This window comes from Rhipicephalus sanguineus, chromosome 1 (assembly GCF_013339695.2).
Source record: "Rhipicephalus sanguineus isolate Rsan-2018 chromosome 1, BIME_Rsan_1.4, whole genome shotgun sequence".
In the NCBI taxonomy this organism is placed as follows: domain Eukaryota; kingdom Metazoa; phylum Arthropoda; class Arachnida; order Ixodida; family Ixodidae; genus Rhipicephalus; species Rhipicephalus sanguineus.
Window position 1 is genome coordinate 189,904,069 of NC_051176.1, and position 18,004 is coordinate 189,922,072.

The following is an 18,004-nucleotide window of genomic DNA, read 5'->3' on the forward strand; positions in this document are numbered from 1 at the left end:
TATGAGCTAGGCTTTGGCTAAAGCCGCCACCTCATGGTGTGTTGAAGCATTGACGAAAATAAACTTGTATTGGAAATGCGCCGAATGGTCGTAGCAACGGCGCGTTTTTTTTTTTTTCGAGCCTGGTGACACAGATGTCACCACCCCGTTACACAGGGGACGCTCATACAGTCGAGCCCGACTATATTGAACCCGTTTATATCAAATTATCCTGTATATCGAACAATTTTTAAACACGATAAAGTTACATCGAGAATATATAGCAAAAGTTACTGTTACATCGAACGAAAATAGCGACGACAACCGATATATCGAACTCCATGTGCCTCAAAAGTGCCCCAGCAAGTTGGCTTTCCCTCGCGGTGGCGGGGAAAACTGCCGGCGCCACCCTAGAAAAAGTGGTTTAGACCTGGCTGTACACGGGTGAACACCTCCCTGCAAAAAATGGTCCTGGCCTGCTCGCAGTGCTTACAGCCAATCTGAGGCAGTCGTGCTTTCTCCGAGGCGCGGAGGCGGTACCGGTGGTAGAAGTGAGTGCCATCTTTTCTTAATGCTTGCGTGCCTGCTGCTGCCTCTTTTCCTCGAGTCCTCATTCAGCGTGGTCCGTGCTGCTGGTGTTGCCTGTTGGCGCTCTGTGAACTTTCTTGGCGCGCTATCGTCATGGCTTGTGCAAAGAGGCAGAATTTGCCGTTCGCCGCGAAACTGGTAATCATAAATCGAGTTGAGCGCGGTGAGAAGTCCGACGTCGCCGCTACGTCCAAGATCCGCATCGCCGCCGCGTACGGATCAACATTCGACGAGTTCGTAAGTGCGGACGATGATGTCGCCATCATGGGCCAGCTACAAGATGAGGACTACGTTGCAGACGTGCCGACCACGAGCCAAAGCGACAGTAATAAGGAAATTGACGATGGCCCGTTGCCTACATCCTCCGAAGTGATTAGTGCACTTGCGTTGGTCTGGCGCTACAGTCGAACCCACTTATAACGATCCCACATATAACGATCTATCAGTTATAACGACCATATTTGTGTGCACTTACGATTTTCCTATGCTAACCATTGAAGCTGCATCCAGATATAGCGAACATTTTTCAAAGCCTCCTACTTTTACAACAAACACTTCAGACACGGTTGCGGTAAAAATATGGCGCATACGAAGCGAAAAAAAAAAGTTAAAACATGCCTTCTAAAGCGCGACAGGAGCGCGCGCTTGCGCGTGCCCCGCTGCAGTTTACTCGCGACTAAGATACCCAGATCGGCGAGCACCGCACGCAGATTTCGGACGCTGCAAGCGAGGTCGCTCACTTTCCAGCCTTTTCTTCAGTGGTAGAATGGCAGTGAGGGGAAAAAATAGTAGGCAGCATGAAGCCTTGGGGTCAGCTATCGCACGGTAACCTTTCCTGACGCCGTTCTCTGCAGCTACGACCGCCTGCGATGAACCATGCCTTGGAACGCAAGAAGGCATAAATGCAAGAAGTGATAACCGCGATAACTTTCCCTCGCAAAAAGGTTCACTGCGTCCCTAAACTAGTCGACGCCACAATGTGCCGCAAAAGGTCGTCCGTCTTTTCGGTAACGGCAGAGACCGCTCAATCGGTGATTACGACTTCCGCGCAATTGCGGCGATGCTTTTGCGGATAAGCATCAGAAATGAGCGAAGGCGAGGTGGCGGCCGTCGAAGAACGTGCCGTTATGCCTTATAGCCGACAACCTTATCACAGTCATCTGTAGATATCTGCTCGGCTGCGCGTGTGGCGTACGCCGTACACTGCAGATTGACGGCGTGACGGCGGTACGAGTGCGCCATGCTGCCGTTCGCAAGTTCGCCGCCGCCGCGTCGTGCGAGACCGCTTTAAAGTGCGCGTCACTTTGTAGAAACGAAAGTAGCTCGCTGTTGTTAATGGCGATGCACGTCGACAGCGAGCATCGACAGCGAGGACGTCGATGCACCGACAGCGAGCGTATACTGCGTGTTTGATTAGGTGACAACTGGAGTGCTCCGCGCATCGTCGTGCAGGGCCGCGAGAGCATCGCGGAGACTTATAGAGTGCACGTTGCTTGGAAAATGCTTGTTTTCGCCGCGTTGAACGAAGAGACTAGTCGCCGCACCCGTCCGTGCACGGTCCGGAGTGAAGCAAGCACGAAGAACGTACAAACGCGCGCATACGGTATACAGAAAGCGGCCCGGCAGTGACTCCGCGACCCGAGTAGGCGACGCGCTGCACGCAACTAGCCAGGGATGATCGGCTCCACGTCGTGGTACCACGCTTAGGTGAAACGGTGTCAGCTCATTGCAAAGCCGCTTAATTCACTCGTGAGCACGCAGCGGGCGTCGCTTCACGACGCGAAAAGGCTTAGCTTGTCACCGAAGGGGTTGTTAGCACTTTAATAAAAGTGCACAAAGAAAAAAAAAATGGCTTGGCCGCTGAGCGCACGTTTTTAAGGGCGAGTCCATATACAACGAACTACTGATATAACGACCACTTTTCGCAACACTTTCGAGTTCGTTATAAACGGGTTCGACTATATTGCGTGAATATGGAAGGCTGCTCCGACTCGGACAATGTGGAGGTGTGCGTGCTGTCGCAGGTAGCGAAGTCGTTGAAACAGAAGAAAATCCAGGACTATTTTGTTCCAAAGTAGGGCACGCAAGTAAGCCACCATATTAATAAAGTACTTTTCTTATTGGTATGTGCCTTTGTGTCATCAAATCCTACAGCGGGCCTATATCGAATTATGCCATATATCGAACTAATACACGTTTTTTGGTGAGTTTGATATACCCGGGTTCGACTGTAGCATCCATCCATCCATTGTAGAGCACTGTGAGAGCAAAGTGTGAAAGATAAAAGGCGCGTTCATATAGCCTCCATAATGTGTTTGGCGGTAGCTCAGTGGGCTAAACGCCTTCCAGCCATCGTCGCGGACTGAGAGGTAATGGGTTCGACTCCCGTCAACGAAAATTTTTCTTGTTTTTTTTTCTGTGCCATCTGATGGCATTCATTTTGCTGATGTACTTCCATGACGGAAATACGTCATGAAAGTCTTAGTGGACCCTGGCATAAGACACCTTCGTGTTAAAAAAGTATTTTGCTAGTACAGTAGAATCTCGATGATACGATCACGGCTAATACGAATTTCGGGATGATACGAATTTTTCTGTGGTCCCGGCCAAGGCCCATTAATTTACAACGTGCTTGAGTACGGTTGTTACGAACTGATTTTTGACCCGCGTCGTTTGATACGAATAAACGCCGCCCCACCCAACGCAACGTTGGCCCCACCGACGGCCGCGGAAGATAGCAGCGTGCACTTACGGCGCTGGAATGCGTGCGGCGCCGCCGGTTTGGCACGTTGCCAGCGCCGCCGGCGAGCAGCGCGCGACAGCCTCCAAGATCTGCGTGTATCGGAGGCCGGAGTGTGCCTTTTGCTTTCTCTTGAAGATTACAGATGGCGCTGGCCACGTTTTTTTTTTTTTCTTGGTGCGGAGGCAGGCCGGCAGGCGGAGACGCCGGAGAGGGAGAGGCACGGCCCGCGGGAGCTTCTTTCTTCTATGCGTGCCGTCGGACAGAGTGGTTGTGGTTGCTGTGCTCGAGCCCGCGTTCTTGCTTTGTTGTGATAGTGCCTTTTTTGCCGAGTGGCAGCAAGCTATGTCTCGCAAGCGGAAAGCCCTCTCCTTTAAGGAGAAACTGGACATTCTTCGAAAGGTCGATGAGGATCCCAAAAGAAAACGCACGGAGTTGGCTAAGGAGCTAGGCCTCGCAACGTCGACATTAAGCACAATTGTTGGACAGCGGGACTCAATAATGAAGAATGTGCTTTCATTTAACGTCAACGCGAGGCAAGCGAAGACAGCCCAACACGTGAAGCTTGAAGAAGCTCTTCTGACCTGGTTTAAGGAGGTTACTGCAGCTGGTGTGAACATCGATGGCAAAGTGTTGCGTGAGAAAGCCGACGAGATCGCACTTGCTCTGCGCATCGACGGATTTCAGGCCTCAGGTGGGTGGCTGCACCGTTTCAAGACGAGACACGGTCTCGTTTACAAAAGCGTCTGTGGGGAAGCGAAGAAGGCTGACGAGACCGTTGTTAGCGACTGGCTCGCGAAGCTGCAGTCACTCATCTCTGGGTATGAGCCTCGTGATGTTTTTAACGCAGACGAGGCTGGCCTGTTTTTTAACCTTCAGCCTGAGAAGAGCCTTTGCTTAAAAGGCGAAGCGTGCCAAGGAGGCAAGAAAAGCAAAGAGCGAATAACGGTGCTTTTGTGCTGTAACGCCGACGGGTCGGAGAAACTTAAGCTGACGGTAATTGGCAAATCCCAAAAGCCTCGGTGTTTCAAGCGCGAGAGCCATTTGCCGTGCGTCTATCGCGCAAACAAAAAGGCGTGGATGACGGCGGCCCTGTTTGAAGAATTTCTGTCGCTCCTTGACAGAAGGATGGCCTGCAAGAATCGGAAGATTGTTTTGATTCTTGACCAGTGCGCCGCCCACCCGAGGCAAGTAACGCTCCAAAACGTCAAACTGATCTTTTTGCCCGCGAACACGACGACACACCTGCAACCGCTTGACGCTGGAATAATAAAAAACCTCAAGCATCATTTCAAGGGCCTTCTTGTGCGCCGCCTACTTGCCAATATTGACAGAAAACACGAAGGCGACCTGCGAATAAGCCTCCTGGACGCCATCCATTTTATCGCTATGGCTTGGGATCGAGTAACGCCGACTACCATAGCAAACTGCTTTGCGAAATGCGGCTTCTTCAGGAGTTCCGAAGAGGTGCCCTCAGAGCAGGAAGAGCCAATTGAGGGTTGGGAACTGCTTGATGCTGGGTGTACAGCTGAAGACTTCTGCACGGCGGATGACAACCTCGCCACTTGTGGTGCGCGCACGGTGGAGGATATTGTTGAGGAGGCCACATGCGAGGTTGCCGATTCCAGCGATGATGGCGACAACATAGACGAGGGCGATGGTGAAGGACCACCACCGGCGGCTGAAACGCTGCACGCGCTCGACGTCCTGAGGCGTGCTATGGCCGCTGATGAAATCAGCGACGACACGTGCACGCGTTTTTACGGATTTCAAAGAAGTCTGCTGAGTGACTTCGCGAAAAAAAAGAAGCAGAAAGACATTAGAGATTTTTTCTGCAAGAAATAAATGTTTTTTTTATGTGTTCCTAAAAATGAGTTTGCCTCTGACTGTTAATATAGCTAGTTTTACATGTGTTTCGGTGATACGAATTTCGGCTAATACGAATATTTTTCGTGACCCCGCGGGATTCGTATCATCGAGATTCTACTGTATATTGCAAATATACAAGCAAAATATATAAGCAAAAATACAAAACAAGGAGCAAAATCTGCACCTTGTTCTTTCAAGACACGTAGAATCACATAGGCAAACAAAAGAAATTGTATTTCTGTATCCTTTTCGGCCAAAACCTCGGGAGGGAAAGGGTTAAGCAAACTGCTCACTGTCATTGAAAATGCGTGCCTCCGCTGCCCAGAGTGTCCTTTACCCATATTCCCTAGAGTGAGCAGCAGAACAACTTCAGCAGTTAGTGAGCAGCTCACGCAGCGTGAGGCTGTTTAGGCCTAACTACTTAAATGTTTCTGAATATTTTTTATTCCTACAATGTAGCATGAACAAAAGTTATGCCATTGGTCTTTGCAAATCATCTAAAAAAATATTGAAACCTCTGAAAGCCAGAATGTGCATTTATTGGGGGTTTTTCACCATGTCCGCAACTACCGTAAAAACCGGAATATACTAGGTCGAACTTAAAAAAAAAAAAAGACCAGCAACGGTGAGTCGCGCACGGCGGTGGTGGTGGTGGTGGAGAGCGCGTGAGATGCCGGCTCTGGCGAGCCAGCTGTGTGACATCACTGATCCTCGCACATGCGCAGCACGGCTCATGAGGATCCACGCGAAATCGGCTCCGGCTAGGCAAGTGTAGCTAACGCTACAAAATTTTACTGGCAATCATGCAGAGCAGCGTATGATGTTGCTGCGGCACTGAGAAACAATAAACATTGCAGTGTTAGTTGGTGTGTTGCCCCGAGTCATATTTGTGAGAACTTCTGATAATTCAAATAAAATCCTGAGGTCCCCTCAAGTTTGAATTATCGAGAGTCTACTGTACTAGGTAATCCACACAATTTCTCAGAAAGAGAGCTTCCAGTTGACAAAAAAGTCAGTGTACACATACTTCAAGTTTTTGATTAATTTGCCCTCACACTGCCATCTACTAGCCTCCTGGTTTGCTCAGAATGTTTCTAGAAAGCCCACCCAGGTAAGGCACTGGTCCCAGGTTCAAAATCCAGACCAGGATGAAATTTTCAATTGGAAAGGTTTCTTTGTGTGAATTCCATATGGAGTTCCTTGATGGTTTGCACTTCAAATGAGTGGATTATTTTCCTTTTCATGAATCTTCCTCCACGTTGCGGGCTTCAGCAGAATGGATTTGCAATACGAGCAATTTCAGATAACCTCATAGACTGCATTATTAAACACTAAGATTTCACAATTATTTCTTTGCATAAAACATAATAGGGCTTGAGGAAATTATTCATAAAAAAAAATGCTGTAGAGGAAACAGAAAAAGACTGAGGCACTTAAGTGCAACTTGCCTGTGCAATGTCCATTGATGAGAAGGTCAAGTGAAATCCACCAATGCCTGTTCCATCAAAAGTCCATGAGCGCGTGCTATTCAGTGGATATTGGTTAGGGAACATCGGAGACTTGAAAGAGTAGGCGACTCCTGGCACTAATTTTGGAGCAAAGCTTGAACCTGGAAGTTAAGAAATGAGCAGCTAAAAATGCACAATTTGAACAAAGTACTACTGAACACAGTTCCAAGAAAACTGCCGGAATAAGATTTCAAAAAAATAAAGGGGGGGAGGGGGGTTGTAAAAAGAGATGGGGAAGGCAAGGCAGAACAATAATGAAGCGGTAAACTACCTTTTATTCAATATAATTCATGGTGATCAAGGCACCTTCCTGCACCTTGTTCCCCACTTTGCAATGGCTGTGTGCCAGCTAGATAACTGGAAATTTCTGCCCCCAGTGGCAAGCAACATGTAAGACATGGCTAGTGCTCCAATGTCCTGTGTCCATCTTCTTTGTGTGCCGTATTATCGCGCCCTTCTGTTTATCATGAACCAACACCAACTCGCCCAACTTTTTACCTTACTGACTCCAATGTAAACCATACGTCTCCCTCTTGGTGCCGAGTTGCCACATGAACACGCATCACTGGGACATACTGCGATTAGCCTCCTAGTGGCAGCCTCTGGGCGTTCTCTTAGTTTTTTTTCCCTACTAAGCGCTCTATTGCCATGGAAGACACACACAGGCCTGCAACACCACGAGAGTCGCACTGTGTCGAATCTTTGGTTCATGAACAAGTGTTTGCCGGCAGTCTGACTAGGGAGCCTTCCCTGCATGCTGTTGGAGAGTAAACAAGCCCTGCCATAGTACCTTTGGGAGCAGTGGAGGAGCATCATGCACTTTCCTGACCATTGCTTGTAGGGTAAGCCATGCACAAACCTATCTCTAGAAATTGTGCCATTAGATGTGGACAGAACTAATAATAAGCCTTACAGTGCAGAACTGGTAAACATTTTTTAGTGTGCTGCTAATGAGAGCATCTGCAGTGGACATTACCATATCTACCAAAATCTAAGATAGCAGCAATTTTTGGCAGAGTGCTGAATATTGCAGGTCATAAGGGAAGTGGTGTGGACTAAAGAGGAACATCCTTGAGTGTAAAGGAGGCACTGAACTGAAAAAAGAACACATGTTTTGTTACACATTTACATGTTCAGGGGTGGAAGCGGGCTCGCATGTTTTGGAGCAGCTCAGGGAGCAGGAATAATGCTGTTTTGGAGCAGCTTTGGAGCACCAAAATGTGTGTTTTGGAGCAATGCAAGTGATTTTTGGAGCAGAATTGTAGGGTCAAACATCATTGTTGTTTAATTCTTTTTTATTTTTGGTAAACACAAGAAATTCCAACGATTTTAGAAAACATTCAATATTGATGAACTAACCACGCTTAAACAAATGATATATATATATATATATACACACACGCGTACGTGTTATCATTAAAACATCACAGCTGGGACAGAGCAATGAATTTGGAAAACGAGATAAGCGATGTTTTCAATAGCTACACATGACTAGTCTGACAAATGAAAAACCTTCATGGTAATGAACGTTTTTCAGCAGCGGCGTTTTTGCGCCGCGTTTGCCGGGTTGCTACATTCTCGTCAAAAGCCTACGCCGGCTTCAAAAAGTTCCTTCGAAACGCGCGGAGGTCAGCGCCGTCTGAAGGCATTCGAAGAAACCAAAGAAACACGCGTCTGTACCCTAAACTCAGCTTGTCGGACGAGCGGGCGATGCGCCGCGCGAGACGTTGTCTCGACTCCATGTAGGAAGACGCGGCGGCGTGATTTTGAAATAGCGTTCGTGAAAATGACGCGCGCAACCCTCCGCGCATGAAACGCGCGCATGAAATCAAGCCATTCGGGACGCAACAGCGCGATTTCGCGAAGGCGTTCGTCAAAAAACGCGCGCAAATCACGCCAAAAATTTCGCCACGCGCTTCCACCTTTTCCCTACAAGTTCCCTTCCAAGATTTGTCAATTATTGGTGTCGGTTATATGCACGCAAATATGGTATTTGAGGTGCGATGATACTAGATGTCGCAAGCGAACAATTTGTATTCCCTGGTTCTGTTTTCGTACTACCTCCCATTCGTCTTTTTAGTAATAACGTTCCAGGTGTCTATCTTGTACTTTTTAACGCGCCAGGTGATGTGATGATGATATAAGCTCGCTTAGGCGCGCCATGACACAGATGACACCGGCATATGAAGACACCAAACGGAGCCTCTGTGATCGGTTCCGGCAGCTCACCGGAGCCCATCGCGGAGGCCGTACACCAAAGATCACTTGGGAGCAGTTCCGGCGCAATAATGCGTTTTGGAGCAGGATGGCGCAGCAGAAGCGAATTGGCGCAGCGTGGCCCAAATGGCGCAGTACTTCCACCCCTGCATGTTTGCTGCAAGCACGTGCAATGTTCTCTTGTCATAGTCCTAATCAACATTGTTCGCTTTTTTTCTTTGATGCAGCCATCGGCATGCATTCCTTCAATTGAACATGACACACGATGGGCTTGGAAGTTTGATGGTTTTCCTGCCAGCAGAACCTTTTGCTTAAAGGCTGCGGTATAGTGACATCATGAACACAAGGCCATTCACAAGATCAAACAGAATGGCATGTGCAAGCACAGCTGCTCAAAGTGACGAAAGGCAATTTGAGACAAACTGGCACACACCAACCTGTCAGCTTTAATCATAGTGTTATTGGGCAATATATTGCTGGATCTTGGAGTAAAGCAAGTGATAAAATAGTGACTACATAGAATATTCTGGCCACAATGAGACATTAAATGTTTCACCAAACAGCAACAAATTCAACTTATTTCTATGTACTAATGCGTTAGCATGCTTACAATTCAAATGCCATTTATGGCCACTATGTTGCTGAACATTTTATAAATCTTCACATTCAAAAATAAGAAATATAAGAACATATACTAATTATTTTAACTTGGAAAAATAGGGATTCTTAAGCATTATGGCATTTTTGTAGCTGCCATTGTCTCTCAAAGACACATTGTAATCAAAATCTTTAGAATTAGTTCACAAGATGAATTTCTGCATTGGTAAAAGAAAAGTTGTGGGCTCTTTGTGCTGGTGTGCCAGGTCAGAGAACAAGAGATGCGAGCAACACTGATAAGCTTGGTCACAAAAAAGGCATCATAAAAAAAGGCATCAAAAAGATGTCCCTGTCAGATGGCCCTACTGCTTGCCATGTCACTTTTTTGTTTGCTCTTTCGGTTCTTGGTTTGTACTCAGCTCACCCAGTAAATGGTGGTCACAAAATGGCAGAACCTTCCTCCACTCTGTAGAGCACGAGAGCCAGCATGGCTGGGCTCCTTGACTCTCCGATACAGAGCAGAGAAGGCTTCAGTCAGACTGCCAATAAATGCAAGTTCAATAACCCAAAAGTGTAACAACAGTCTCGTCATACAGTAAAACCCCGTTAATTCGGACTTCACGGGACCAGAGAGAATGTCCGAATTAACCGAGGGTTCGAATTATCGCGAGTACGATCAAAACACTAGAAAAATGTTTCCGCCACCACCAGACTTTTATTTCTTAAAGAAGTCGGTGATCGCGGTTTGCTTCGCGGAGGCAACGTGCAAGGAAATCACAATTTTGCTAAGTTCCTGAAGGTCCGCGCACACTGTGCCGCAAAGCGGCGGTCTAGCTGACGCAGCCAGGTCATCCAAGCCTTTCTATTAAAGCGGTAGTCGACAGGCAGCTGCTTAATGTTCTTCAAACATCTTGGCTTCGCAGCCTTTCCTATCACCGGCAGCGGCAACTACTCTGTGCCGGTCATGCTCGTAGCCAGAAGAACCGTCACCCGCTCTTTTCTCCGTTTCCCGCCGACGCAGGGTCCCCCTTAAACACGATCGTCTTGTCAGGCGCTGTCTCGTCAGTGTTGAAAATGTTGCACGGCTCGTACGTAGAAAGGAGTGCGGAAAGTCCGGAACGCCAGGCCTGCACAACGCTTCACCGCGCACGTTGCGGAACACCAGGGGTGCTATCGCGGAACGATGCCTTATGCCATATTCTATGCTATTCTTATCATCCACCACTCATGGCTGGCTGATCGCGTTGATACAGTGGCTAGTACGGTCCGATATTCTAGGGACCGTAACCCATGCCGTAACTGTAGCGTTGATAACGTGGACGGACCGTCGCCATGTTGCCTGTTGCTGATGACAGTAGCGATGCACTGCCTTTCATTGTGTATGTGCCTCCGAGATGCAAAGCTCGTTTTAAATCTCGGAGGCCATAATCCGATCTCGTTACCTCGTTTTAAATCTCGGAGGCCATGATCCGATCTCGAAATTGTTCAGATGCGCCGTCGATTTCGGCTGCGAATCCGAATTATATCCGAACCGCGGCCGTGGCGGTATCCGCTGCTGCTTCCCCGTCTCGACCCGACCTCGGTCGGGAGTTCGAATTAACCGAAGCGCGGTCGAATCTGTCCGAATTAATGAGAGTTCTCAGCCATAGAACAATGCACATTTTGGCCGGGACCAGACGCCGCGTCCGAATTAACCGAAATTCCGAATTAACGGGGGTCGAATTAACGAGATTTTACTGTACCAGCAAAGGCTTTTGCCAGAACATGGTGACTGTGATAGGCTAACCAAGGTTGTGGTCTGCTATGGTAACAAAGGCTTCAGGCCCATTCAGAGCAGCCTGTGACTGAACTCTTGGAGGAAGAAGCACTTTGCACGAGAAGTATACTAGTGATCTCTTCCCTGTTGCTTGCCGGGTGGCAGTTCCCAGAAATCATGGCAAATAGCCATGGTCATGTGTGAAGTGATGAGGTGAAAAACAACATTCCTTTGACCCCATGGCTGTTTCACAATTGAATATTTTTTTTGTCCCCAAAATAAATTCACTCTGACCTTTCTTGCTTGTTCGTTTTCTCCGGCAAAGCAAACAAAACTCACTAAAAACCTTTCCTTTAAGATTGTTCATTATTATAGTTCTGGGTTCATACAAACTCATGGTATGCTCACTCTAAATAACACTGCAAGCAAGCCAAATTGTACAACTTTGACTAAACAGTTTCACAGATGTGATGCTCTCTTTTCTCGCATTTTAAAAACTATAATTTGCCATAGTTCTACAGTATTTCCTTAATCAATATGAATAGTTCTGGCAAAGTAAACTTGAATGACAAGTCTAGCCACTTATTTCATTATTGCAGAGAGCAGAAAAACCCAAATCAAAAGCACTCACCTATGACACCAGAGAGTGAGCCAGAAGCAACCGTCCTGTTTGCCTGAACACACTTGTTGCGCGTGATTATCACATAAGCACCATCAACGGAGCTCATTTCCACAGGTGCCAAAGCAGAAAATGAAGCATTTAGCAGCAGTACCGGCTTGTGTGGCTGTGATAAGGAACTGATTGTAACAGTGTCATCCTTGTCAAGGTCCAGATGGTTAAGTGTCAGGGTAAACTTTTCCTTGTGTTCTGAAAAATAAAAAAAGAGAATTGCATGATTTGGTAGATAATTAAAATAATAAGGAATCACAAAAGCTAGTATTTTGGGAGTATTTGTAACAAACTTTCACCGAGAGTCAACTGGTCAGTTAACATGGATCAACTTCAAATACCTGGCTCTCTCTGCTACTCCTTTCATTGCATTTGTGTCACGTATCTCGGGAGCGCTTGCAAAGTGTAATGGAGTTGGGAGAGTGAGCGAGGCGGGAGACCGTGGCGTCACGGCAAACACACTTTATAAAACACACCACGGCAAACAAGAAGTTAACACCAAAAATTAATTAGAAGTAACATATTCAAAAACGCCCAGCGGTACAACTGAATACAACAACCACTTCTAACTAAGCTCGGCCTGAGTGGCCCGAAAGTCTGGCCACTATGGCGTTCCAGTCTCGCTACGCGAATCGAACGTTCTTACTTCGGTGTGCTCGTCGCCTTGATCCAGCGCCAAAGTCGACGTTCGGCGTTCGGCCCCGTCGTCGCTGCTGCTGTCGACGTCTTGGGGTCGTCGTCGTCGATCCGCCGCCTTGCTATTCGTCCTCGTCGCCGATCCTCCGGTCCTTTGTCGAGAACATCTGTCTCGTCCGGTTAGGCCTAACTCCTGGCCTCCCCGTGGTGCCACCGGGTCGAACTGCCGATGTGGCTCTCTGGTGACTGTCCGTGGGTCGTCGTCGTCTTGCCGCGCTGTGGGAGTGCCGTAGGTGCCCTGCGAACTGCTGTGACGGGGCTGCTGCAAGCCCGGGGAGCCTCACTTGGATAGCACCAAGGTCGACGGCCACCCTCCCGAGCTTCTCGTGCTGCTGCCCCCAGAACGGAGCCCTACTGCTCTCGTCGCGGGTGCGACGCTGGCTTGCAACACCTTGCTTCTTGACGACTCCAACGAACAATGACTGCTTGATCCTCTGGGGTTCCGCACCTCAGTTCGGGTCGCGTGGCACGCGCCTTCCTCCGGCCAATGGCTTGCGTCGACGTGGCGGGGGTGCACACCATCGGGTATTTTTCCATTCCCCGCACACCATCGACGCCTTGTGCTGTCCGGCGCGCGCCCCGTGCCCCTTTACTCGTGACACTGGCCCCCTTTTCAAGAGTTTTTTTTCTAAAAAACTGCTGGTTTCTTCCAACCGCATGGTTTGGCTTTATCTTTCTTGCTTGTATTCCGTCCTCTTTCCTTGCTTGATTTGGGCACCGTCACTACACCACATTGTCATGCACTTTCATTCACACTTCGTCGGCATTCCTCCTCACATAGTTCGCACACCACCGCTATCATTGGTTCCATAGTGCACGTTTCACTTCACGAAATTCACCTCAGTTACATTGCTCTACTCATGAAATCTGCTCCTACATTTTGTCTTCCTTTTATGTATTCTATGTGGAAGCAGTACTCCTGCAACATTAAACTCCATCTCATCACCCTCCCATTCGTCAACTTTGCTCTACTCAGAAATTCGAGGGGTTGATGGTCTGTTTGTACTCGAAAGGGCTTGCCAAACAGATATATGTGAAATTTTTTTATGGCCCACACCAGAGCTAGACATTCCTTCTCAATAGTGGCATAGTTTTGTTCCGCGCTATTCAACTTTCGACTGGCAAAAAACACCGGATAGAGTGTTCCGTCTTTCTCTTGTAGGAGTACTGCTCCCAATGCCTTATCTGAGGCGTCTGTTCTTAGCACAAACTCCTTCTTAATCTCGGGAGCCAATAGTATGGGTGGACATGATAGCACCTTTTTTAATTTCTCGAATGCTACTTCGTGCGCTTCCTCCCATTTCACTACATTACTCGCTCCCTTCCTAGTTAACTCAATCAGAGGCCCGGCGACTTCGGCATAGTGGGGAATGAACTCTCGATAAAATCCGTTAAGCCCAGGAACGACTGCACTTGCTTTTTGGTTTTCGGTTGCTTCACAGCTTGGATCTTATCCAGGATGTCTTCCTTGGGACTCACTTGCCCTGACCCTAGTTTGTGCCCCAAAAAATCCATTTCATTATAGCCTAACTCACATTTGGTGGGCTTGACCGTCAGCCCGGCACCTCTTATTCTCTCAAACAGCTTCTCTAATGCCTGCATATGTTGCTCCCACGTATCCGTTGCAACAAGAATATCATCAATATAGTGCTCCACATGGGGCACCTCATCTAAAACCTTCCTCATCAATCTCGTAAATACTGCTGCAGCTGTTTTCAGCCCAAATGGCATATACTTAAATTGGAACAATCCTCTGGAACAAGCAAAGGCTGTCTTTTCCTTCGATGATTCTTCCATGGGTATCTGCCAATACCCTTTTGAGAGATCTAGTTTGGAGAAGAACCTCTTGTTTGCGACTTTCGATACCACCACATCTATCCTTGGGATGGGTTCTGCGTCAGTCTTCAGAATGTTATTCAGTCGCCTGAAATCTACGCATACTCTATTTGACCCGTCTGCTTTCTTCACCACTACGAGGGGTGCATTATAAGCCGACCTGGCCCTTTCAATTATGCCTTGCCTTAACATCTGGTCCACTTCTGTTTCGATTGCTTCCTGCATAGCCATGGGTAGGGGGTATTGCTTCACGTGCACCGGTTCTTCCGTTGAGCACTGCAACTCGCACTCCACTACCTTTGTACGCCCTGGAATATCGGAGAATACCCCGCTGAATTTACTAATTAGACCTTTCAATTCCTTTGCTTGGCTAGTCTCAAGGGAAGGATTGATTGCTACTTTCTCCGCCTCCATTGTCTTTCGTACTGTGTACGTGGGTACCTCCTCCTCATTTCTTCCGCGATCACCATACAGACACTAGCCCTCTCTTTGTTTCCTTCCTTTTCAGGCCCCTCCCTCTCTTCATACCGCTTTAACATATTAATGTGGAATACCTTCTTTGCTCATGAACTGAAATTTCGTAGTCCATCTCATTTTTCTTTTGCGTGACCGTGAATGGTCCCTTCCACTGCATGAGCATTTTGTTGTTCTCCGTGGGCAACAGGACCAGAACTTTATCTCCGGGGTTTAGGGTCCTATGAACTGCTTTGCGGTCATAATACGTCTTCTGCTTTTGCTTAGCCTGTTCTAGCTCCTGATGTGCTATTTTACACGTTTCTTCTAACCTGTTTCTAAGGTCTAGCACATAGGCATATGTGCTCTTTTCTTCCGCTCCTAATTCTTCCTTGGACCACAGTTCTTTGAGAATCATCACTGGACCTCTGACCGTCCTCCCATACAACATTTCAAACGGGGAAAACCCTAAGCTAGCCTGTGGTACCTCTCGATATGCAAACAAAAGCGCTGGCAGGTACCTATCCCAATCTTTGGGCCTTTCCTGGCACATTCTCTTTAACATTGTTTTCAATGTCCCATTAAAGCGTTCCACCAACCCATTAGCCATTGGGTGGTAGGGTGTGGTTAGCTTCTGCTCAATGGACATTAGTCTGTTTACCTCCCTCATCATCTCTGAGGTGAAGTTTGATCCCCTATCGCTAAGCACCTCCTTCGGCACCCCATATCGTGCGAACATTTCCAGGAGGGCTTCAGCTACTTGGATAGTGTCGATGGTTTTTAGGGCAATTGCATCTGGGTACCTGGTGGCTACATCCACCAGAGTCAACACATATCTATTCCCTTTTCCTGAAACTGGGTTTATGGGACCTACAATATCTATTGCCACCCTGTCGAATGGTAGATCTACGATTGGCATCCTACCCAAAGGTACCTTCCCGACTCGCCCTTTAGCCACTGTTCGTTGGCATACATCACACGATTTGACGTATCTCTTCACGTCACTCTGTACTCCTATCCAAAAGAATTCTTCAGTGATCCTTTCCAAAGTGCTTTTAATTCCCTGGTGACCAGCCATTATACTATCGTGACCCAATTTCAACACCGTTCTCTTTAATTCGTCAGGCACCATCAATTGCAGAACTTCCCTCCCGGAACTAAACACACACTTGCGGTAGACCAGCCCCTTCTGCTTGATGTATTGTGCTACAGTTCTACTCCTTTTTCGCCTTATGATTTCTCCTATCCTTTCCTCACATGCTTTGATTGATGGGTCCTTCTCTTGTAGCTCCTTGAACTTTGACAGTGTTATGTCTAGCCCGTTAATAGCAGTGACATGCAGTGGCTTCAAAGTCTTGACTCTCTTACTGGCTGCCCTGGTTTGCACCGCTGCTGCTACATCTAACCTAGCCTCCTCTCCTTCAATCTCTGAGTCTCCCTTCTGTTCTGGGCTTTTCTCCGCCCCTCTCCAAGACGGGTCGGGATCATCTGCCTTTCTCACGCCCGGTACATTGCCTACAATCAAATCGTAAATGGGGTCTTCCATGCACCTCGCTGTCACTAGCCCTGTATAAAAGGGCGTCGACACTTGTATCCTGGCCTCTGGCAGATATTTGATGGACCTGTCGACAAAAGTTACTGGCTTTACTTGTCCGGTCATATTCTCAGGGGACACCAAACTTCTCCTCACTAATACCGTATTGGCCCCTGTGTCCCTCAATACTGTGGCCTTACGCCCTTGTACTTCCCCTTCTACTACCGGCATGTCTTGCTCGTTTTGTTCTTCTCTAGATCTCACTACACATGCAGTTTTCTCTACCGTCTCAGTTCTGCATTCGTCGGCCCTGTGCCCCTTTTTCTGGCACAATTGACAGGTCACCGGTGTTTCGTTGCGACTACTTCTTGTACGGCAATTCATGGCTATATGTCCGGGCCGGTTACACAGGAAACACCGCGTTTGTGCTCGGGGTTTATCTAGGGGAACCCGATTCTTCCCCTCTCTCTCTGCTGCCATAGGGTTGCTATTGTTGCCTTTTTCTAAATTCCGCACCCCTTGTGCCTCCATGAACCGGTCAGCCTGCTCGGCCATCTCCTCTACCGTGTGCAACTTCCTTTCTTTCAAAAATACCGCCAATTGGCTGCTGCACCGATTTAGGAACTGTTCGCCAACCATCCTGTTGCGCACCCCTTCGTACGTTTTTTCCGTCTCGGACAATTCTATCCAACGATCAAAGTAGTTGGATAGTCGACATGCAAACTGTTTGCCAGTTTCTGAATTCTCGGGCTTACACGTTCGGAACTTGTCCCGGAAAACCTCTCCAATAAAGTCTTTTTTACAATATCGTAGTCCAGAGACTCGTGTGCTGGCATGCGCCCAAACACACTTAACGCCTCTCCCACGAGACACAAACTCAGAGCGTTTGCCCACTCGCCCTTCTCCCAGCCTTGCCCAATGGCGATCCTTTCGAATCGATGCAAATATGCATCAAGGTCGTCCCTTCGCTCATCGAAGGGCGCCATCAGTTTACGCGGGCAAATTTGCCTAGGCCTGGGAATAGGCGAGTTGGCCGACGCTGACGTGGGAGTAGTCGCGTTACTAGGGTCGCTGCGCGGACAAGCGTTCAGCTCGGCTAGCTTCAGTTTAAGCTCGAGGACCTCCTTTTCGCACTCGTGCTGTTCACGCGCTTCGCGCACACGTTCCTTTTCGCGCTTGTGTTCTATACGCGCACGTTCCTTTGCGCGCTCGTGTTCTTCACGCGCACGCTCGTACTCCGCTTCGCGTGCCCGTTCTTGCAGTGCGAGCTGCTTGTCATGCTCCTTCTGAGCGACCTCAAAAAACCTCGTCGTCTCCTCCTTATCCATCCCTAAGTCTTTGGCCACGGCCGCCAACTTCTCCCAATCCATCCTTGCAACCCCCGACGATACGTAACTGGGCCAAACGCTGGAAAAATCCTGGCAGGCTCGCCACTTATTGTGTCACGTATCTCGGGAGCGCTTGCAAAGTGTGATGGAGTTGGGAGAGTGAGCGAGGCGGGAGACCGTGGCGTCACGGCAAACACACTTTATAAAACACACCACGGCAAACAAGAAGTTAA

The 18,004-nt window shown here is 48.2% G+C and overlaps 1 protein-coding gene across 1 annotated transcript in view; it reads right to left on the bottom strand.

Annotated features, from left to right (window-relative positions):
* Positions 1–18,004, bottom strand: part of LOC119404166 (cubilin) — a 128,272-nt gene that overhangs the window by 31,481 nt on the left and 78,787 nt on the right. The window contains exons 13-14 of the mRNA XM_037670754.2: positions 11,886–12,122; positions 6,625–6,785 (exon numbers count right to left, since the gene is read on the bottom strand). Of these exons, the coding sequence (XP_037526682.2) occupies positions 6,625–6,785; positions 11,886–12,122 (398 nt within the window). The remainder of the gene's footprint in view (positions 1–6,624; positions 6,786–11,885; positions 12,123–18,004) is intronic.